General features: G+C 42.9%; 4 protein-coding genes across 4 annotated transcripts; 1 reads left to right on the forward strand and 3 right to left on the reverse strand.

The window, feature by feature from the left end:
* The first annotated feature begins 2,511 nt into the window (after positions 1–2,511).
* LOC306993351 (histone H2B) lies at positions 2,512–3,958 on the forward strand. Its single transcript, XM_079603056.1, has one exon. It carries the CDS (start codon positions 2,541–2,543, stop codon positions 2,913–2,915), a length of 375 nt encoding a protein of 124 aa, XP_079459182.1. The 5' UTR covers positions 2,512–2,540; the 3' UTR covers positions 2,916–3,958.
* Positions 3,959–17,951: 13,993 nt separating this feature from the next.
* On the reverse strand, positions 17,952–18,860 carry LOC306993350 (histone H2B). The gene has a single exon (XM_079603055.1). The coding sequence runs from the start codon at positions 18,843–18,845 to the stop codon at positions 18,471–18,473; it is 375 nt and encodes a 124-aa protein (XP_079459181.1). The 5' UTR covers positions 18,846–18,860; the 3' UTR covers positions 17,952–18,470.
* Positions 18,861–19,597: 737 nt separating this feature from the next.
* LOC306993353 (histone H4) lies at positions 19,598–20,003 on the reverse strand. Its single transcript, XM_079603058.1, has one exon. It carries the CDS (start codon positions 19,981–19,983, stop codon positions 19,672–19,674), a length of 312 nt encoding a protein of 103 aa, XP_079459184.1. The 5' UTR covers positions 19,984–20,003; the 3' UTR covers positions 19,598–19,671.
* Positions 20,004–20,549: 546 nt separating this feature from the next.
* LOC306993346 (histone H3.2-like) lies at positions 20,550–21,140 on the reverse strand. Its single transcript, XM_079603051.1, has one exon. The coding sequence runs from the start codon at positions 21,073–21,075 to the stop codon at positions 20,665–20,667; it is 411 nt and encodes a 136-aa protein (XP_079459177.1). The 5' UTR covers positions 21,076–21,140; the 3' UTR covers positions 20,550–20,664.
* Between the last annotated feature and the right edge of the window lie 1,054 nt (positions 21,141–22,194).

Genomic DNA, 22,194 nt, shown 5'->3' on the forward strand with positions numbered 1-22,194 from the left:
ACTGTCACACAAAGAGTTATGCCACATTAATGTCAGTGACTCATGGTTTTCTTAAAAGTAAACGATACAATTCTGAATAAATCACAGAATAATAATTTTGCAAAGATTTTTTTTCTCCACGGAATATAAAGTTATTAAAAATATTTTAAAAGTATATATTTTTCATTAATGTCACAAAAACAAAAATTCTATTCACATTGCTTCAAGAAGCACTTTTCATATGGATTAATCTATCCTATTGGGATTTAACCCCTTATCAAGCGCCCCTATTTTTGAGAATTTTCTGAAAACGGCATACCCAAATACAAATGTCTGTAGCTCTTAAACCCTATGGTCCACATTCATAATTCTTGTCTTTTTTAAAACTAGACAATTGAAACTTTGTTACCCAAGAGTCAATTTTAACTCAAAGTTGAATAGGAAAAGAGTAAAACAAGGTAAATTGACATGAAAGTGACTTACGATTTCTTTGAATGAACTTAACTTAGGGAAAAATTGATCAGACTTTTATGTCAAAGGCATGAAAACACCATAAAGATAAAATTGAATGTCTGGACATGTTTTGAGTCAAATTTGAGATTGATACTGCCAAAAATGTAGTTTCTGTAAGCTTTTATTGATGAAAAGTATAGGCGTCCTTTCCAAAAACCTATTTGGAGACTCCAATAGACACCTGATAACCAAATGACATAAGAGTAAACAGTACATACTACATGCATGTATATCAATTCAAGACTGTTTTGCCCATCAAACCACACAATAAAAAACTATTTCAGCAAAACATTTTAACATTTTAACAAAATACCCTTTATTTTGATCAATTCTAATAGCAAAAACAGTGAAATAAAACGTCTATCATTAAATGTATAGCCTAGACATTCCAGAAGTGACCGTTTTCCAACTAATGTATAATATATATATATATATATAAAAAATAGTTTTAGAACATTTGTAATTAGAACAGTGTTTTTTACTCAAATAAATTACAGTAAACGGATTATTATAATGGATATCCTATTACTTTCTGCTGCTCTTCGTCGCTTCTCCTCTCCACCTTCTTCAAAACACCACCAAAGTATTCTGTAGTCGACGATCAATGGTAGAGATGTTCAGATATAAGCTTTGGATTAAATCCGTGTGTTTATATACTGTCTATGGTTTATTCGAACTCCGTGGGCAAAACAATGCTATGTGTGTGTATGTGTCGGCGCACTATGTGTGTGCGCTCTTGCGTGTGGAATGGCGAAAGCGCACGTGTGAATGAAAAGTTTGCGCTTTGTTCTTGTATTACACGTTTCATGCAAGCAGATTCGTCAATCACTGCATCGATGTTGGTTGGTCAATACTCCCATCAATCAAAACTTTGCTGACTAGACATTGGCTGGCTTTATCCAGGCTTTTATCCAGTTGAAAACCGAGGAGCGCGATTGACAGTTCGCGCATCCGGTAAAATGCTCTCTTTTTGTTTCAGTCAATAACAAAGCCTGTGATTGAAGGATAGACACGAGGGAGGGCTCAATTTACCCGGAAGATTCCAAACTACGGGGGAGATATGGCTTTTGAACGTTGGAATCGATATTTCATTGAAAATGAACATGATGGATTACTCTAACTCAAAACGCTCATGTAAACAAAGGAGGATATTTCGTTTTTTTCCCTATTTTGTTGTTGTTTTGGATTAAACAGTGGGATGCATTTTGAAGAGTAGACCCTTACATTGAAATGTATGCTGGTGTTTCTTGGATTCGTCCGAACTGATCTGAACCATACGCGATCAAAGATAAGTATTGCCGTTCATTGTGTTCATGTTTACAAGGTCAGTCAGTCAGCATTTAATTTAACCCTTTCCTCTCTGGTGTATTGATTGCAAAAACAAGCTCAGAACATGATTCTTGAGTGTTTTAGCTTTCAAATGATGCATAGTTTATGATAGTTGATTGAATATTTGTTATAAAACAAAGCCGATAAAAAGTAATAAAAGTTTAGCCACGCCCCTTCGGCCCGCCCGCGGGCCGGTGCTTGATAAGGAGTTAAAGTGTTTCATGGAAACAAAAAAGTTAAAATGGTTAAAATAAGTGACGTCAGCAGCGGAAAGGGGGCTTTGAGAGACTTTCTGGTATAACAAAAAAAAAAACCTTTTTAAAGAGATCTTATCTTGCTATTATTAATTCCCTTCAAAAATGTTTTTTTCAGACTACACGATCATGCATAATGTTTGTCTTTTTCTTCCAAATGTAATAAACCCAAAATAAATAGCGGGAAATGAACAAAGGAAACTGTCCTGTGGGCTGTCACTCAAACATTTGGCGGTGGGAGGGGCTATCATTTAACCGCTCGTGATTGGCACTTGTTCCTCTCGTGATTCTTTGAGTTAGCCAATAAAATACGAGTTTATGGGTTCGGCCTATGGAAACAGGCAATCAGCAGAATCTCGAATCTCTTTGAAAATTAGCATAAGGATTAGCATAAGGAGCGAATAAATCCCTCTGTATCGCGCTGGCGTTTACATCGATTCGTCAGTTGTCTGATCTCGCATCATCATGCCTGAACCAGCAAAGTCCGCGCCTAAGAAGGGATCCAAGAAGGCCGTCACCAAGACCGCCGGTAAGGGAGGAAAGAAGCGCAGAAAGTCCAGGAAGGAGAGCTACGCCATCTATGTCTACAAAGTGTTGAAACAGGTTCATCCTGACACCGGCATCTCCTCCAAGGCGATGGGCATCATGAACTCCTTCGTCAACGACATCTTCGAGCGCATCGCCGGTGAGTCGTCTCGTCTCGCTCACTACAACAAGCGCTCCACCATCACTTCTAGGGAGATCCAGACCGCCGTGCGTCTGCTGCTGCCCGGAGAGCTGGCCAAACACGCCGTGTCCGAGGGCACAAAGGCCGTCACCAAATACACCAGCTCGAAGTAAAGCGGCATCTGAAGATTTCAGCCACCACAAAGGCTCTTTTAAGAGCCACCCACTCCCTCCATTGAAAGAGCTCATGTTGTTTGTTTCAGTTTAAATGGTAAAAAACGGCATCTTATAATATTTTATCTCTTTCTCTAAGACGAGTAAATATATATATATTTTTTTTTTACTTTGAAGGTTATTGGTTTCAACAGCCAAGAATTAATTAGTGCTTTCTAAGGACTTTATGCACAGCTGCACTACTTCCTGAACTTTAGCCAGCTCCTTTGTTTTCTGTCTGCCATTATTGGACAAACTGATTAATCCAGGTGTGCCTGACCAACAACAATAATCAGACATACCAGGATTAATCAGTTTGTCCAATAATGGCAGACGGGAAACAAATGAGCTGGCTAAAGTTCAGGAAGTAGTGCAGCTGTGCATAAAGCCCATTTCGTCTCACTTTCTCCTTCACTCATCTGAATAACACTTGGCCACTAATCACCGACCTAAAGTCTCTTAAAAGCCACCAATTTTCTCATTAAAGTGTAGGCACATTTTTTGATAAACACTTTATTATAGTGGTAGAAACATTCTGATACCAATCAATAATAGCAGTGGTCTAAACATAAATAAATGTTCATATACAAATATAAAATAAAATGCATGCCTGCCTACCCCACATTTTAAAAAAGCGCTTCAGACATTTTAAAAACTTTGCAAATGCCACCTTCAAAACGTGTGGTAAGTGCAGAAATTTGATCCGCGTTTCATCCAAAGCTGTTTTTTGTTATTCAGTGAAAATTAAAAGTTTAAGAAAGCTTTATAGTTTTATTCTTGTTTGGTTATTGAGATACGGTAATCGGTATTCAATGAAATAATTTATGAGTAAATGCATCCATTCTCCTGTGTTATATTTGAAAAAGACCATCCAGGTAAATTCATTGTTTAGACAGGAGCATTTGGGTCTAGTAAGTCGATCTCTGATTCATTTGAATTGTTTATGCTAATAAAAAAAAAAACATTTTGGCAAGCGAATTTCACTAAATTAAAGACTAATAATAAAACTCAATCTTTGGATTTATTATTGTCATTTTCTTAGATTAATGCCACCAGATTATGATGACTGAAGGACAATAATAAGAACTCTTTAATTTTGCACAGCTGTCACTGTACTATTTCACTGGATCAGCTATCATGATGCTTTATAAACTGTACGTTACTGATATTTAGCAGAGCTTTTATCCAAAGCGACTTACTTAACCCCCTGCGCTGTGTTAATTAGTAAGTGGACTACAACTTACTGTGTGGTAATGTTAGATGGATGTCATGCACTTCAGAATAGGATGAAATTAATATCTGTGGAAAAAGAGGCCTAAAAGCAATCAGATCCAAAATTAAATACAAAACGTGCGCTTAATGAAAGAAAACGAGCTGATAAATATTTGGTAATAAGATATTATTATAATAAGAGAGTATATTGAGAGGTTTACAAGCAATTTTATGTGGTCAGGTCATTTTTGACCCAGAACACTACAATTGAGGTTTGAGGTGAAATTTGAGGAGCATAAATTTAATGAGGCCTGCATGCGGTCAGTCAGATCCAAAAAAGAAATACAAAACCTGTGCTAAATGAAAAAAAAAAAAAAAAAAAAAAAAACGACTTGAGAAAAGACATGAGCTGTGTCCCAATTCAGGGGCTGTACCCTTCGAAGGCCGTATTCGAAGGCTGGTTGCTTCATCGGTGCGCGACGATTCAAAAGCGACTCCAAATGCGGGGAAACGAAGGATACATCAGAAGGATCCTTAGCGGCCTACCCTACCCCATAATTAATTGCGCGCCCGTGATGACAGTATATGTTTATAAAAAAAAATTGTGACAGAGTTCCCTTTCGAGAGTACTCTCGTGTTGCGTAAGTTTACTTGCGCATTGGGAAAGCCACTTTCTCGAGAAGATTGAAGCCTAAAATTATCCTTATAATTTGCTTTAATTTAAAACGCACTTGCTGCAGCAAGCAGACCTACGCAAGACAGCTGGCACGCTCATTGGCTGCTCTGCAGCAATTGCTGCAACCTATGGGGAGACGCGGCTAGCATGAGAGCCAATAGGGGAGCTTTGCGCCCTCTATGGGACAAAGCCCGATGAAATAGGTGTGGCCTCAAGCTATAAAATAGCGCGTCGCCCATAGATGCCTTGATTTCATCTCCTTCAGCGAAGGATCCACTTCGCTGACTCCGGAAGAAGCCTTCGCGCAGTCGAACGAGCAACCAGCGGGACTGGAGTGCTGAGGCCCCGGCGAGGAGTCTCTCCCCAACGCCGCCTTCACGCCGTTCCAGCTGCGCTATCCGGCGCCACATATCCTTTTCTAAGCTAACTAAAACTGTCTGTGTCGCCGTTGCGTCACTTTCAGTTCCTTCCTATTTGAAAGAGCAAATTGCGGGCGTTGTTTCAAATGCCTCGCGATTCCTGTGCCTCGTGTCGGGTTCCCCTCACGGTTGGGGACCGCCACGTGATTGCGTTTCCTGCCTGGGGAAGGACCACGCCGAGTTCGCGCTCTCCATTGGCGGCTGCCCGGGGTGCGACGAGATGGCTTTACCGACCCTGCGGGCTCGGTTAGCCTCCTTCGGCGAAGACACCACACTGCCGCTCTCTCAAGGGCCGCGCCTGAGTCACCGTCACCTATCGTCCCTGACGGTCAATGCCCTCCCGCCGCTCCCCTCATTACATTCGGTGCGCCTGAGAATGAGGAAGTCGACGAGGACAGCTGTTCGCTCGCCGCTTCGGGAAGCGGGGACTGGTCAGGCTCCATTCCGGACCCGCCCCCTCAACCCAAGCCAGCGCTAGTGGAGCTAGAGCCAGCGTGGACACCGAACTCGTCCGCCTGCTGACCAAGGCTGTCCAGGACCTCGGCCTAGAGTGGTCTTCCCCCGAGGAGCCAAAACGCAACAGGCTCGACGAGTGGTTTCTCCAGGGGGGCCGCCCAGCACCTCAGCAAAGGCCCGCTCCGTTCCTCTCTGAGCTGCACGACGAGCTGACGAAATCGTGGAAGGCGCCATTTTCGGCTAGGCTCAAGTCATCCGCTTTCTCGACGCTCTCCGTTGTGGATGGCGCCTTGGAAAAAGGATACCAGCATCTTCCACCGATCGAAGACGCTGTGTCGACGCACCTTTGCCCGCCCTCCTCCAACTTCTCCACACTTTGGATGAGGCTGGCTCTGACTCTGAGGCGTTTAGAGATCTGCGCAGCGCGACGGACTTGGCCCTGCGGGCTACCAAGACCACAGCGCAGGCGATTGGCAGAAACATGGCGGTGCTCACTGTTCTGGAGCGTCATCTGTGGCTAACGCTCACGGATATGAAGGACGCAGACAGAGCCTCCTTCCTGGACTCGCCCATCCCACCATTCAGGATTGTTTGGCCAGTCAGTCAAGGGGTTCGCGGAACGCTTCACCGAAGCCCAGAAAGCGTCACAGGCCTTGCGACACTTTCTGCCACGGCACTCGAGTTCTGCAGCAGGCCGCTGAAAGAAACAGCTGCCTGCTCAGACATCAAAGGCGGCGCCGCCTCCGCCGCCAGCTTTCCAGCGCCGCCAGCCCTTTGACGCTCGCCAGTGCTCGCGCTCGTCGAGCCGTCGAAGACCGCCTCCCCCAGGGGGTCCGAGACCGAGGACTGCAGTGAACCCTGAGCCTCCACAGCCCTCCTAACCACAGGGGGGAAAAGACGACGGTTAATTCTCGCTGCGGCCGGACCACCGTCGAAGAGCTCGCGCACTGTTTCCCCAGTTCCCGCCTCAAAGGTGACTGCTTATTTCGCAGTAAACGGGCCAGTTCTACAACATGCCCGCCTGCACACAAACGCCGTTTTCACGGCGACTCAAATAAATCTGAAAAAGAGCAAAATGTCTGTTTTTATTCCGGTTTATGCAAAATGTGTTACAAATGTAGGTTCTGTGCCCACTATTCAGTGTTCACCCCTACCCATAAACTGCCCGTTCAGTGTCCCACACACACTTAGGGTCCCCTCCCAAGAAAACATCTTCCCGCTCTCGCGGCATGTGTAACATATGTAGAGCAGACGCCCATAACTCTATGCGCGCCGCCTCATATAAGTGCTGTAAACACAGTGTCACAAGCACAAACAGTTCAGGCCACTGGATCCCTTGCACACAGCGATCCGAGCCTAGACATCATTCTACCCCTAGCCATACGTGCAAGCGCATGGTAAATCATCCCGGGTGTATCAAAATGGGTGCTTCAAACAATAAAGCGAGGCTACTCGCTGCAGTTTGCACGCAGACCACCGGGCTTTCGAGCCATGGTCGAAACCACGGTGAAAACAGAAGCAGCGCATCTGCTTCGCGCCGAAATAGCGAAACTGCTGAGAAAGAGGGCTATAGAAGCCGTCCCTCTGACACAGAGCAAGACAGGTTTTTACAGTCGTTATTTTCTCGTCCCGAAAAAAGACGGCGGTCTCCGCCCCATTCTAGATCTCAGACTTTCGAACAAAGCGTTCATGACGCGGATCCTCGCGCAAATGCGCCCGGGGGACTGGTTTATGTCAGTGGATCTGAAGGATGCGTATTTTCAAATACAAATAGCACCCCATCACAGGCCATTCTTGAGATTCGCCTTCGAGGGTCGAGCTTATCAGTACACTGTCCTACCGTTCGGCCTGTCTTTAGCACCACGTACATTCACGAAGTGCATGGACGCAGCTCTCGCACCCCTGAAACTACAGGGCGTGCGAGTTCTGAACTATTTAGACGATTGGCTAATTCTAGCTCAGTCAGAGGCAGAACTGATATCGCACAAGGTTTTGTTACTCAGTCATTTGGACAGTCTGGGTCTCAGAATCAACTGGAACAAGAGTTTATTATCGCCCAGTCAGAAAATCGCCTTTCTGGGGATAGAAATAGACTCTGTTTCAATAACAGCGCGGCTTACGTCACAGCGCGCGCTCTCCATCCAGTGCCTAGCGGCATCATTCAGAGCCGGCGGCGTCACCCCTCTCAAAAATTTGCATGGCCTCAGCGTCAGCGGTGCTACAGCTGGGTCTGCTAAACATGCGCCCCCTTCAGCTATGGCTATAAGCTCGAGTCCCGCCTCGCCACAGTGGGACAGCGGGTCGTCTTCGTCTCAGGGTTACCCAGCGCTGTGTCGAAGCGCTGGAACCTTGGAAAGCAGCCGACTGCTACCAGTCGAAACTGAAAGTAGTCTCGACAGATGCATCCAACCTCGGTTGGGGGGCCCTGCACGAGGGCAGGCCAATCTACGGTCTATGGACGGACCTAGAGAAACGCCTAGACATAAACTGTCTAGAGATGAAAGCGGTCGAGCTAGCTCTGGAGTTTTTTCTCCCGCGGTTGAGGGATCACCACATCTTAGTCCGATCGGACAACATGTTGGTGGTATCCTACATAAACCGCCAGGGCGGTATAAGATCCCGGAGCCTCTTTACTATGGCCATACGCCTTCTCGTATGGGCTCAGTACAATCTGCGCTCGCTGAGAGCGGCGCATGTGCCAGGCATCCTGAACTTGGGTCCGGATATTTTATACAAGGGCAACATTCCCCCAGGGGAATGGTCCCTTCACCCCCAGGTGGTTCAGTTAATATGGAGCATCTTCGGCAGGGCGGAGGTCGACCTCTTTGCCTCAGAAGACAATGCTCACTGCCCAGCATACTTTACAAAGAACAGGGATGCGTTGGCCCACGACTAGCCCAACCGCCCGCTCTATGCTTTCCCACCGATGTTACCACAGGTCATCATGCAAATCAGGGAAAACAGGTGTGCGGTGCTCCTAGTCGCTCCGCTCTGGACGAACCGGACATGGTTCCTGGAGCTGACGCAGCTGGGAGGGACAGCCCCTTGGCCAGTCCCGGTGAGGAAAGATCTCCTCTCTCAGGCCAAAGGGACGCTCTGGCATCCCCACCCCGAACTGTGGGCCCTACACGCATGGGCACTCAACGGGTACCCGTTAACCTCCCGGAGGGAGTGTTAAATACCATCACGGAGGCTAGAGCGCCGTCTACTAGACGACTCTATGCTCTTAAATGGTCAGTGTTCTCGAGCTGGTGCTCAGCACGGAACATGGATCCTAAAAACTGTGGAGTAACGGAGTTGCTCCCCTTCCTCCAAGAGCTGTTGGACGCGGGCAGGTCCCCCTCCACGCTCAAAGTATATGTGTCGGCCGTTGCGGCTTTTCTAAAGCAGACTTCCGGTCAGTCACTGGGGAAAAACGACCTAGTCGTCCATTTTCTTAGAGGAGCAAGGAGGCTAAACCCTCCTCGACCTCCGTCGGTTCCAGTTTAGGACCTTTCCACGGTCCTAGAGGCCATGAAGGGTGATCCATTCGAACCAATGCAGTCGATAGACTTAAAATATCTCTCACTCAAAACCGCCTTTCTGTTGGCACTGGCATCAGTTAAGCGGGTGGGTGACCTACACGCGCTCAGTGAGCGCTACTTGTCTTGAGTTTGGGCCCAATGACTGCAAAGTTATTCTCAAACCAAGACATGGCTATGTTCCTAAAGTGCTTGCCACTCCGTTCAGGTCGCAAGTCATTTCACTGTCAGCTCTTCCTGCATCTGACGGTGAAAGGGACCTGAATTTTCTCTGCCCTATCAGGGCTTTGAGAATTTACTTGGAGCGCTCCGCTTTGTTCAGACAATCGGATCAGCTCTTTGTATCCTTTGGTGGCCGCACTAAGGGTTTGGCTACCTCAAAACAGAGCCTTTCACGCTGGATAGTCGATGCTATTTCATTGGCTTATGATTCCAAAGGTCTCTGCTGCCCTCTGGGCGTTAGAGCTCACTCTACTAGAGGCATGGCCTCGTCGTGGGGATGGTCCAGTGGGATTTCACTTCAGGATATCTGTACGGCGGCAGGCTGGGCCTCTCCGTCTACTTTTATCAGGTTCTATAACCTAGAAGTTCCCGCGCTACAAGCTAAACTGTTATCTGTTTAGTAGCCCTATAGCAGTTATACTGTCCAACTAGACAGCATACTGTGGTATAATGTATCAAGCATTCAGTCATGTAAGTAATTGGGGTCCATTTTCATTCGGCCCATTCCTACATATCCCCGGTTCTGCCCCCCTGTGGCCTGAACTTAATTATCGTCTATGAGCCCCGGGCACTCGCCCTGGGACGGTGATAGGGAATTTTTTTATGTGGGCACACACAGCATTTTACACGGGGTTCCCGATGCGTAAGTCAACTTACGCAACACGAGAGTACTCTCGAAAGGAAACATCTCGGTTACTAACGTAACCTCGGTTCCCTGAGATGAGGGAACGAGTGTTGCGTAACCTGGCCGTGTTGTGCTCCGTCTGTGTTGCTTCAGTCGATGAAAACAAGGCATCTATGGGTGACGCGCTATTTTATAGCATGAGGCCATGCCTATTTCGGCAGGCTTTGTCCCATAGAGGGCGCAAAGCTCCCCTATTGGCTCTCATGCTAGTCGCGTCTCCCCATAGGTTGCAGCAATTGCTGCAGAGCAGCCAATGAGCGCGCCAGCCGTCTCGCTTAGGTCTGCTTGCTGCAGCAAGTGCGTTTTAAATTAAAGCAAATTATAAGGATAATTTTAGACTTCAATCTTCTCGAGAATGGGAATTTCCCGATGCGTAAGTCAACTTACGCAACATTCGTTCCCTCATCTCAGGGAACCGAGGTTACGTTAGTAACCGAGACGTTCTGTGGCGGTTGACAAATTCACATTTCAATGTATTATTGTGTTTTAGGCCCCGTTTACACGATGGGAAAACGCAGATATTTCTCTGCGTTTTGGCCTGTCATTTACACGAAAACGCAGTTTTTATCCCAGAAAACGATTATTTCTAAAAACTCCGGCCAAATTAAATCCTTCATTACCATTGCGTGGCTTCATTTGTCAGGTGGTTTGAGGCAAAACTAAATATTATTTTAATAAATGTTTCAGGGAGCAAGGAGCAGACAGCTCAATTTATTAAAATGAGGTCTGAAAATGACCATTTATTTATTGGAGCAAAAAACTCAGCCAGCGTGGCTTGGAGGTAAGACAACGACCCATTTGTAATAATTTGCACTAGTCTGTCTCACTTGTTACAGTGTAGTATGAAATCAGAAATGAGAGTATAGTATACTAAGACCGACAGAAAATGAAAAGTTGTGATTTTCTAGGCCAATATGACTAGGAACTATAGGCTACTCTCATTTCTGCGTAATAATCAAGGAACTGCTACTGTATGGGTGCAGCAGGCGTAATGATATTACGCAGCGCCTGAAAATAGTCCCCAGCTAGGAAACTTCCAATGTGACCGGCACTAAGTTTGTAATATCATTGTCCTGCTGGTACGGCAGCAATTCCTTGATTATTACACAGGAATGAGAGTATTTTTCCTAGTCATATTGGCCTTCGCAACTTTTCATTTTCTGTCGCTCTTAGTTCACGATGTAACTACAGAAGAGTCAAGTTTTAAAAAGGAAAAATATCTAAACTCTTTGGTCATTTTTTTGAGAGAGATGTTAACGGTCTAATCAGATTCAATGATCTATGCTAAGCTATGCTAAAAGTGCTACCGTCAGGCCCGGAGATCGGCTGAATGGATTCGAAAACGGTAAAACTCAACTGTTTAACTCTGGGGGAGATGGAAAATTAGCCTATTTCTAAAAAAAAGTGGAGTGCTCCTTAAATTGCTGCTTTTAGCTATTTATTATTACTATTATTGTAGTAATAATACTCTTTCACTTTACTGATACCCATACAATGTCCCCTTTAAGACCGTGCACTTTATACACCGCATGCGCTGGGTCACAGTGAGCATCCGAACTTTAAAGCTGTGTGCCATTTGTGAAGAAAAGTACATGTATTTCTTATATTAGAAACATGCACGTTACTAATGTTTTTTTTTATTATTAATGTATTAATCTAGTAAGTTTGTATGTGCAGCAGATGACGTTATTTGATAATCTGTCAGAAAGCTAATGTGCTAGTTCCTCAAACATGTTATAATGTGTTGATGTAATATTAACATTTAAATGTTGAGCTGTTTGCCATTTTACGATTATTTGACATGCTACACTATTATAATTGTGGAAATCTCAACACACACACACACACACACACACACGCACACACACACACACACAATTAAGTTTTTTTTTTTTATGTAACTCTCCGAGCCCTTACTCTCTTACCGGAGTCACAGTCTTCAAGGACTATCCGAGCAATCCAGAGGTTCCACTTCTACAATTATTATTATTCCAAGTTTTTCCTATATATTAACTTCTTTACAAACATTTTTAATGAATTTTCTTGTGGATTAGAAGGAGCAGATAGTAAAAGAAACGTATCATCAAGTGCCCTGCGTGCATTGCATTAAATCTTTGTTTGGTTAAACCGATCTCATGTATGCTGGACACTTGATTTTCTTTCACTATCTGTTCCATCTCATCTTTGAACAACCTCTTTAACCCTTGTGCTGCTTTTACATACTTTTTTGTTCCGGTTTAAAAATGGCTGGCCTTTTAAAATTACTTGTATCTCATTTATCTCTAAAAATTGGATTCAGGCTTTTTATCAGCTCGTTTTCTTTCATTTAGCACAGGTTTTGTATTTCTTTTTTTTGAATCTGACTGACCGCAGGCCTCATTAACTTGAAATTATGCACCTCGATTTTTTAACTAGAAAAAACATTATTTGAAAGTATAATTTAGGCAAAATGTAGCCTAATAAAGGTATAAAATAATCTATACAACTTATAAAAAATTACGACCTATATAAAAATGCTTGTAATCCTCTCAAATTGCTATATTAATACCAAATATTTGTCAACTTGATTACTTTCATTAGGCACAGGTTTTGTATTTCTTTTTGGATCTGACTGCTTTTAGGCCTTTTTCCACAGATATTAATTTCATCCTATTCTGAAGTGCATCAAACATCCATCTAATATTACCACACGGTTTTAGTCCACTACATTAACACAACCAAAGTCGCTTTGGATAAAAGCGTCTGCTAAATGTCAGTAGGGTAGAGTGGTGTAAAGTGAGACATCGGAATGTGAGACACCCCCTGTATCTAACTAACGGAACACATTTGTGGTTATGTGACCATTATGTCTTCAAGCCCCTCCCATTTCCCCTTGGCCATGAAGGAGTGGACCTCATGGTGGGGTGATAAGTACGGAGCCCCTAAAGGGACGTGGTGGTGGAATTTTTTTTAGGATGGGAGAACATTTTTTTCCAAATATTTTGCGTTCCCTCGCAAAGATATTTGCGTTCCCACGCAAAACCTGTTGTGAGCTCGGACAGACACTTCCTTTAATGTCCCGCTGGCAGTGTTTCAGAGCTCCGTACGTTAATGGAGCCATTCTTAGTGTTTGAACTTGGACTCAAATATAAAGAAATGCAGTCAGTGCTTAAAGGGCACCTATTATGACATTTAAAATGTTCCTAATGTTGTTGTGGGAGTCCCCAACAACAGTTTTACATGCATGAATCCCAAATGATTCGTTCAACGACTCGTTTTCCCAAACCCCTCCTTTGCGCGACGCTAATCTGCGTTGATTGGTCAGATGACCCAGCAGTGTTTACAGAGATAATACTTATTTTTAACACGGAGTACAATGATGCTTTTATCAATTAAATTGTGTTATAATAATGATTATAGTCCACTGCTTTATAGTTTGTAGTAAAAAACGAAAAATAAGATAAATAATTTAATGTTATGTTAGCGAGCATAGCCCAGAGTACATATTGTAAAAGCACAATCAGTCTTTGTTTGCATTAGCCCGATGCATAAACATAACGTTTTTACAACAAAAAAAATGCAGTTACGTTACTACGAGGTATTACTCTATTCTTTAAGACAACTCCGAAAACAACGACAAACACTTCACATATCTCAATACAATTGCCATTGAAGACCTAGAAGCTAAACGGTGCTTACACAACAAACAAAATAATTATTAAGCATGCTACATAAAAGCAACAATTATTAATAACACTTACAGGTTGTGATACGGAGAAGGAAGCTGATGCAAATACACTTGGAACTGAACCTTCCTTCAATATCAGCCGTCTCGCGAATCCAAGTTTGATTGCATTTAAGTTGGTAAAGCAATCGTCTTCAAAATGGCGCGAACAAAGCACAAGGCTCGGACTATACTTCTGTGGTATAGTTGTATATATGAATTGTAGCCACTTAGTCTTCAAATGCTCCTCCTTGGGCAGATGAAAAAAGTTGGCTTTTGAGTCGCACTTCAGAACACAGCGTCTCCTCGCCATGATATTTTCCCTGCTGGCCTTGGAGCGCAATAAGTGGGCGTATCGTATTCAAATAACTTGACAAGTTGACGTCATCTAGTCAGAGAAAAAGCTTCGGTCTTCTAACGATTCATAAAAATTACTCAGAGTCGACTCTTACTTTTGAAAGACAATAACTTTATATACGGTGCACTTTCATATTTCAAACTTTGCATGATGTTTTTGTTCACTTAGATCTATGTTACACACTACATGAAAGGTAAATTTCTAAATTCCATAATAGGTGCCCTTTAACTCAAGGAGTTCAGTGAAGTTGGCAATATATTCACATGGCTATTCGAACTTCCCTGATCAATATTCTTGAGCTAAACTTTGTTAAAACACAAACGACACCTATTTACAATCACAGTAACCTAGACAACGAGCTACAACCCAATTATCCTCAAAACGAGCTTTATAATATAAATTTGTCTCAAATCAGCCAATTGAGAGACAATTCTGAATAAGGGGCCGTCTGCAAAGTGCAAATCCCCAGACCGGTCTGCACATTTTATATTATTAAACATCAATAGCTTCACTGTGATACACTTTACTGTCACCAAATTCAGTTCACACATCACTGCTCTCCCGCTGGTTATACTACAATACTTAGTTTGATAAAAAATGCATAATTTTTATGATTACTTATTATGAAATAAAATCAATAACTTTTTAGAAAATCACCCTTTTTAGAAAAAAATATTAAATAACTTCACACTGTTATACAATGTAATGCCATTAAATTCAGTAAGCAAATATAATGCAAAAGCTATGGTTGTAACTATTATGTTAGCTGCGTACGTACGGTACCAATATCATTTGTTTAAAGAATAGGCCTACTTATTTTTTTATGTGCAATTACATCCCAAACTAAGTGTTGCATAACCAACATTAGAGCAGTGATGTGTGAACTAAATTTGGTGTGTTACAGTGAAGTTATTGGATATTTTTCATAATATAAAATGTGTAAAAGCAGTGTAGTATGACCAGTGGGTGACCATTGATGTGTAAACTGAATTGGGTGGCACTACAGTTTGTAACATTGAAGTTAATGATTATTTTTGAGTTGAGTTGATGCTGTAGTCGTTTCTTGGGTTATATTGCACTTTGCAGACAGTCCCTTCGGAATTCTCTCAGCCGACTGCTCATAGAGATCCATTTAGCCTATATTATAAAGCTCGTTTTGAGGAGAATTGGGTTGTAGCTCGTTGTCTAGGTTACTGTGATTGTAAAATAGGTGTCGTTTGTGTTTTAACGTTTAGCTCAAGAATATTGATCCGGGAAGTTCGAATAGTCCATGTGAATTGCCAACTTCACTGAACTCCTTGAGTTAAGCACTGACTGCATTTCTTTATATTTGAGTCCAAGTTCAAACACTAAGAATGGCTCCATTAACGTACGGAGCTCTGAAACACTGCCAGCGGGACATTAAAGGAAGTGTCTGTCCGAGCTCACAACAGGTTTTGCGTGGGAACGCAAATTTCTTTGCGAGGGAACGCAAAGTTTCTCGTGGGAACGCAAAAGTTTTGCGAGGGAACGCAAAGTTTCTCGGGGGAACACAAAAGTTTTGCGAGGGAACGCAAAAGATTTGGAAAAAAATGTTCTCCCATCCTAAAAAAAATTCCACCACCACGTCCCTTTAGGGGCTCCGTAGATAAGCATGTTTTTTTCAAAAAAATATTTTTTTTGCTCTTAAAAGTACATTTTCTTGCTGTCAACTTAATCAACTGTTGTGCCAAAGCAAATTGATTCAGGTAGAAAAACTTATATTATGTTGATGAACTACCAACATATAAAGCCATGTGACGATGCTAGCTAAAGATGAGCCTGAATTGCTAAGAGAGATCTTTTTTTTTTTTCTAAAATGTGGCGGTGGGGTAAAGTGAGACATGAGGCAAAAGTTAAGTTTAGTCTTAAACATATTTTAATGTATTAATGTAATATTACATATGTTTTATTTTTAATGTCATAAACATTGTAGAAAAGCCATCATGCCAAGGGGATGGAGAGTGCAGCCCCTGAGGTCAAGGAAGAAAATAAGTCTATAAGAGCAGCAGCAAGGGATAGAAATATTGACAAGTCAAGCCTCCTAAGATTCACAAAGAAAAAAAGAGAAAGGAGAAGTAAAATCAGTAGCCTGGGGTGCAGTAGCTGAGGCAAAGAGGTGGAGCACCTTCTCCCTCTCTCATTGTCGGAGCGGAGCGTTTGTCCCCTCCTCGACAAAACCCCCAAGGTCAGTTTTAGGACCGAGGTCGCTCCGTCAGGCAGACGGATATGCGCGTGCCCGAAACCGAGGCACTCTCCCTGGGAGTTGTTGGTGCTTTTAAAAGTAGCGGGAGGCGCAGGGCACAGCTCTAAGACGTGCCAGGGTAGCCCCAACTAAACCCCCAACCATCCAAGCCTCCCGACGCGCCCGCGGCCACTGCCTCCTCTGCGGACATTCGTTTCAGACAGGCTATCTGAGTCTCTCGGGGCCCTCGTTCCCCGGAGGAAGACTGTGTCTCGTGTTGACATGCAAATCAGGGAGGAGCAAGCTGCCCCTCGACCGGGCAGGGGCCTTCCCCAGGCGGGTCCGAAGCTCCAATCGACCAGGCACCCCGAGGCGCCTTTTGTCCGTTACCTTGTCTGATAAGAGTGTCGTCTCCCTCCTCTACAACACCCCGAGCGTCCGTGTTTGGACCGTCTTCGCTCCAGCAGGAGCGCCAGCAGGCGTACGGATCTGACTTTGACCGGAGATGACCCACCCTCCCTGGAGTCTGCAAGCATGGAGCTCTTGTTCAAATACAATATATTTTTGGACATGGTCCAATTTTACGAGGAGGAATATTCTCCAGTGTTTTTTTCACTCCTAGCTCACCCACGTTCACCGGTACGCCCTGGCACCGAGGGACTGGATGTCCAAACCAGACCCTATTTACTGGAAGTCTCGCCCGTACAAAGTGCACTTTCTCTGGGCTGGGTCTGGCCGTTTCACCACCCAGTCTGACCACCACGGTTCTCTGGTCCGTGTTCCTTGTCCGAGCGGAGCATTGTCCCTAGACCCAAAGGGGCGTTTTAGAACCAACTTCGCTCCAGAAGGCATCGCAATTTTTTGGACACAGTCCATTTTTTTAGGAGGAATTTCCTCCAGTGTCATTCACCATAAGCACACCCAGCACGGTGTACCTTCACCTGGATGTGCATCAATTTTGGGGGGTCATCAATTTTATTTTCTTAATTGACCAATCCCCATGATTCTGTTACTATTCCGACATTAGTTCTGGAATATGTGGTTGTCAATCTAGCTGTCAGGATTCAAACTGTTACAACATGTGTTGTTATGGTAGTTTCAGAGTGGGAAAAGTATTTGGATCAGTTTACCCCCAGCTGGTTCTCTTTACCCCCTTGATTTATCTGGTCTAAACTGGGGTAAAGTGAGACACAAGACCACTTTTTAAAAAACAATCATATTTTCACTGCCCTTCGTCCTGAATACATTCTGATAATTTCCATTGTTAGGAAACATCCCAAATTAATGGGAAATGTGTAATTTGACTGATATCATTTTAGCTCGCTTAGAGGGAAGCAAATGTAAAAAAATGTCTAATTTTACCCCACTCTCCCCTACAGTTTAAAAAGCATCATGATAGCTGATCCATGTAAAGTACAGTGACAGCTGTGCAAAATTAGAGTTCTTCTTATCGTCCTTCAGTCATCATCATCTGACAGGTCAGGTGGCATTAGTCTTTAAGAAACTGACAAATGATAAATCCAAAGATTTTGTTTTAAATATTCACTTTATTTTAAAAACACCCTTTTGGCAAGCGAATTTCACTTAATGTTTTATTAGCACAAACTATTAAAATGAATCAGAGATCGACTTAACTATAGGCCCTATAATGCTCCTGTCTAAACAATAATGAACTTTATATCACATGCTTTATAAAAGCATATAGTAAACTTAATTGTCATTAATATGAAGGTTTCTCATGATGTAACAAGTTATAACATGATGACCTTGATTTTATTTAAGTTTCAGAGTGATTTAATTGCAGAACAGTATATAATTTAGAAATTAAGAAAATTTGAGGGCTAAAATTGAGATTTCACAAATGTGTATTTAAACGTAGTAATTTATCCAACACTGATATCATGTTTTCTTCCCAAAGCCATTTAAATTTACCTGGATGTTCTTTCAAATATAACTGGAGCAAACATTAAAAACACAACAAACACCAGAAGCTCTTTCAATGGAGGGAGTGGGTGGCTCTTAAAAGAGCCTTTGTGGTGGCTGAAATCTTCAGATGCCGCTTTACTTCGAGCTGGTGTATTTGGTGACGGCCTTTGTGCCCTCGGACACGGCGTGTTTGGCCAGCTCTCCGGGCAGCAGCAGACGCACGGCGGTCTGGATCTCCCTAGAGGTGATGGTGGAGCGCTTGTTGTAGTGAGCGAGACGAGACGACTCACCGGCGATGCGCTCGAAGATGTCGTTGACGAAGGAGTTCATGATGCCCATCGCCTTGGAGGAGATGCCGGTGTCAGGATGAACCTGTTTCAACACTTTGTAGACATAGATGGCATAGCTCTCCTTCCTGGACTTTCTGCGCTTCTTTCCTCCCTTACCGGCGGTCTTGGTGACGGCCTTCTTGGATCCCTTCTTAGGCGCGGACTTTGCTGGTTCAGGCATGATGATGCGAGATCAGACAACTGACGAATCGATGTAAACGCCAGCGCAATACAGAGCAATTTATTCGCTCCTTATGCTAATTTTCAAAGAGATTCGAGATTCTGCTGATTGCCTGTTTCCATAGGCCGAACCCATAAACTCGTATTTTATTGGCTAACTCAAAGAATCACGAGAGGAACAAGTGCCAATCACGAGCGGTTAAATGATAGCCCCTCCCACCGCCAAATGTTTGAGTGACAGCCCACAGGACAGTTTCCTTTGTTCATTTCCCGCTATTTATTTTGGGTTTATTACATTTGGAAGAAAAAGACAAACATTATGCATGATCGTGTACTCGTAAAAAAACATTTTTGAAGGGAATTAATAATAGCAGCGATAAGATCTCTTTAAAAGTTTTTTTTTTGTTATACCAGAAAGTCTTTTTTTTTTATACCAGAAAGTCTCTCAAAGCCCCCTTTCCGCTGTGTGACGTCACTTTTATTTTAACCATTTTAACTTTTTTTTCTCTCCATGAAACACTTTAAATCCCAATAGGATAGATTAATCCATATGAAAAGTGCTTCTTGAAGAAATGTGAATAGAATTTTTGTTTTTGTGACATTAATGCAATATATACGGTTAAAATATTTTAAAAAACCTTATATTCAGTGGAGAAAAAAAAAATCTTTGCAAAATTATTATTCTGTGATTTATTCAGAATTGTATCGTTTACTTTTAAGAAAACCATGAGTCACTGACATTAACGAGGCAAAACTCTTTGTGTGACAGTGTGTGTGGCTCTTAAAAGAGCCGTTGGGTTGGTTCAGTTTCTCCTGGTCTCAGGCGTTTATCCCCCGAAGCCGTACAGGGTGCGTCCCTGTCTCTTCAGCGCGTACACAACATCCATGGCGGTGACGGTCTTTCTCTTGGCGTGCTCGGTGTAGGTGACGGCATCGCGGATCACGTTCTCCAGAAACACCTTCAACACTCCGCGGGTCTCCTCGTAGATCAGACCGGAGATGCGCTTGACGCCGCCGCGGCGAGCCAGACGACGAATTGCGGGTTTGGTGATTCCCTGGATGTTATCGCGCAAAACTTTGCGGTGACGCTTAGCGCCCCCTTTGCCGAGTCCTTTACCGCCTTTGCCTCTTCCAGACATGCTTCACAGACACTAATCAAACGATCAGAGCAAATATAAAGACGGCGCTGCAAGGACGCCTTTTATATTTACTTACAGGACCTGATGGAAACCAACATCGCGTCACAAAGCGCAAAACGCCCCTCCCCTCAATATAGTTCCAGCACAAAACATTGTGATTTAACCCAAACCTTAATTTAACGAGGCCTGTCCGACTTCTTTCATGTTTTATAAGATTTATTTCATTTGATGAAGAGGATGTTATAATATCATCATATAAGAGAGACTGAGTAGTAATGAAATGTGCTAGTCTAGAAGGACAGTATAGTTTTTTTTAACTTCAATAATAGGTGTTTTATATATAATTTGCCCTTAAGGCTATTGTGTAATTTGTACAACTGACATCCAGCATTCAAGTAAAAGAAAAAAAGAAAAACACGAACTGTACAAATATTAAACTACATAACATACAATTCATATTTTTCATATTCCCTCATGTCTGGTATTTTATAATCAGGGTTAGGTTTATATTTAATTCTGATAGTAATGATAACTGATGAGTTAGAGAAAGGTGTCCCAGTGTTAGTGTGATGCATGAACGCAACTTTCTACTCATATTGAGCTTTAACTGGAAATGATCTCGTTCAGTGCAGTTTTGGTGGCTCTTAAAAGAGCCGTTTGTGGGTTGACGCAGACGCGGGTTTAAGCGCGCTCTCCGCGGATGCGGCGGGCCAGCTGGATATCTTTGGGCATGATGGTGACCCTCTTGGCGTGGATGGCGCACAGGTTGGTGTCCTCGAACAGACCGACCAAATAAGCCTCGCTGGACTCCTGCAGGGCCATGACAGCGGAGCTCTGGAAGCGCAGGTCCGTCTTGAAGTCCTGGGCGATTTCTCTCACCAGCCGCTGGAAGGGCAGTTTGCGGATCAGCAGCTCGGTGGACTTCTGATAGCGGCGGATCTCCCGCAGAGCCACGGTCCCGGGCCGGTAACGGTGAGGCTTCTTGACGCCGCCGGTGGCCGGAGCGCTCTTACGGGCGGCTTTAGTAGCGAGCTGCTTCCTCGGGGCTTTACCACCGGTGGATTTACGAGCGGTCTGCTTGGTTCTTGCCATTGCTGCGGAGTTCTTCTCTGTCCTGCTTGTGCTGGAAATGCTGCATGTGTGTTACACACCCGCTTTTAAAGCATTGTACCGCCACGAGCTCATAGTCTCACGAGTATGCAGGCCTTGTGATTGGCTAATACGTGACGTCTGCGCATGAGTGCCAGCCAATGACTGCGCGGTTCCTCTTTTTCAAACAAGTGAAAGGTTTCCCGCTCGAGCTGCTTTGTTCTGTTGAATACTTTTATACATCAAACAAACAGTATATGGGTCAATGACTTGGCATGTCCCAATTTTGGTCTCCCAAGCATATTCATAATATTAAAAATGTATACCTTTTTTAAATGCACTTCATTAAGTGACTCAACTTACCCCTCTTTAATTAATTTTAAGGAAGTATTGAGCTCAAAAATCCCAAAATGTCATTCCGGGTAACTGTTCCAGCTTAAAATCTGAATACAAAAATACAATAAAAATGTAAAAAATATAAATAAATTATTTAAATTCTACTTGGGCATAATTGTGTTGATATTTTCCATGATTCCTACAAATACAGTGATAATGTTAAGTTTATTTAAATGTTTATGAGAGAAAAACTTTTGTCCCCAAATTGTGATTTCTCTAATGTCATTCCTGGATAACAGACATCAATGACCATTTTGGAACTTAATGCATTTTGGTATGTCATGTGACATAATATTGTATCAAAAGGCAGACCCTGAAAGAGTCCTAGAACATGTGCAAAGGTCAGTAAGTGTCTCTTAAAATGTACTTTGTAGCAATATCATGTGTCCTTTTGGACAATACTAATAAAACATTTATAATGTTTTTTATATATATATATATATTAAAAAAAAAACTATCTATTTGATCTAAAAGATGACCTTACGTGATGATAGCTAAGTTGTAGTTTTTAATTAACATTTGTAAACTTTTAGGCATAGTTATTATCGTTATATTATTAACATTAACATTATTTACATAATTTTATGTTTTTTTGCCATATTTTAGCTGTCATTCATATTGATTTCATAAGATTAAATGAGTCACATGGGTCATTATCATTGAATTGAACTTTTTTAAATCATTAAAAACTTGTCAGTGTTTTTGTGTTGGGGAAAAAAGTACTGG

Source organism: Phoxinus phoxinus (genome assembly GCF_949152265.1).
Source record: "Phoxinus phoxinus genome assembly, chromosome: 25".
Taxonomy (NCBI): Eukaryota; Metazoa; Chordata; class Actinopteri; order Cypriniformes; family Leuciscidae; genus Phoxinus; species Phoxinus phoxinus.

Excerpts from the sequence above, each read along its gene's own strand:
- LOC306993351 (XM_079603056.1), top strand. The coding sequence starts at position 2,541 with ATGCCTGAACCAGCAAAGTCCGCGCCTAAGAAGGGATCCAAGAAGGCC.
- LOC306993346 (XM_079603051.1), bottom strand. The coding sequence starts at position 21,075 with ATGGCAAGAACCAAGCAGACCGCTCGTAAATCCACCGGTGGTAAAGCC.
- LOC306993350 (XM_079603055.1), bottom strand. The coding sequence starts at position 18,845 with ATGCCTGAACCAGCAAAGTCCGCGCCTAAGAAGGGATCCAAGAAGGCC.
- LOC306993353 (XM_079603058.1), bottom strand. The coding sequence starts at position 19,983 with ATGTCTGGAAGAGGCAAAGGCGGTAAAGGACTCGGCAAAGGGGGCGCT.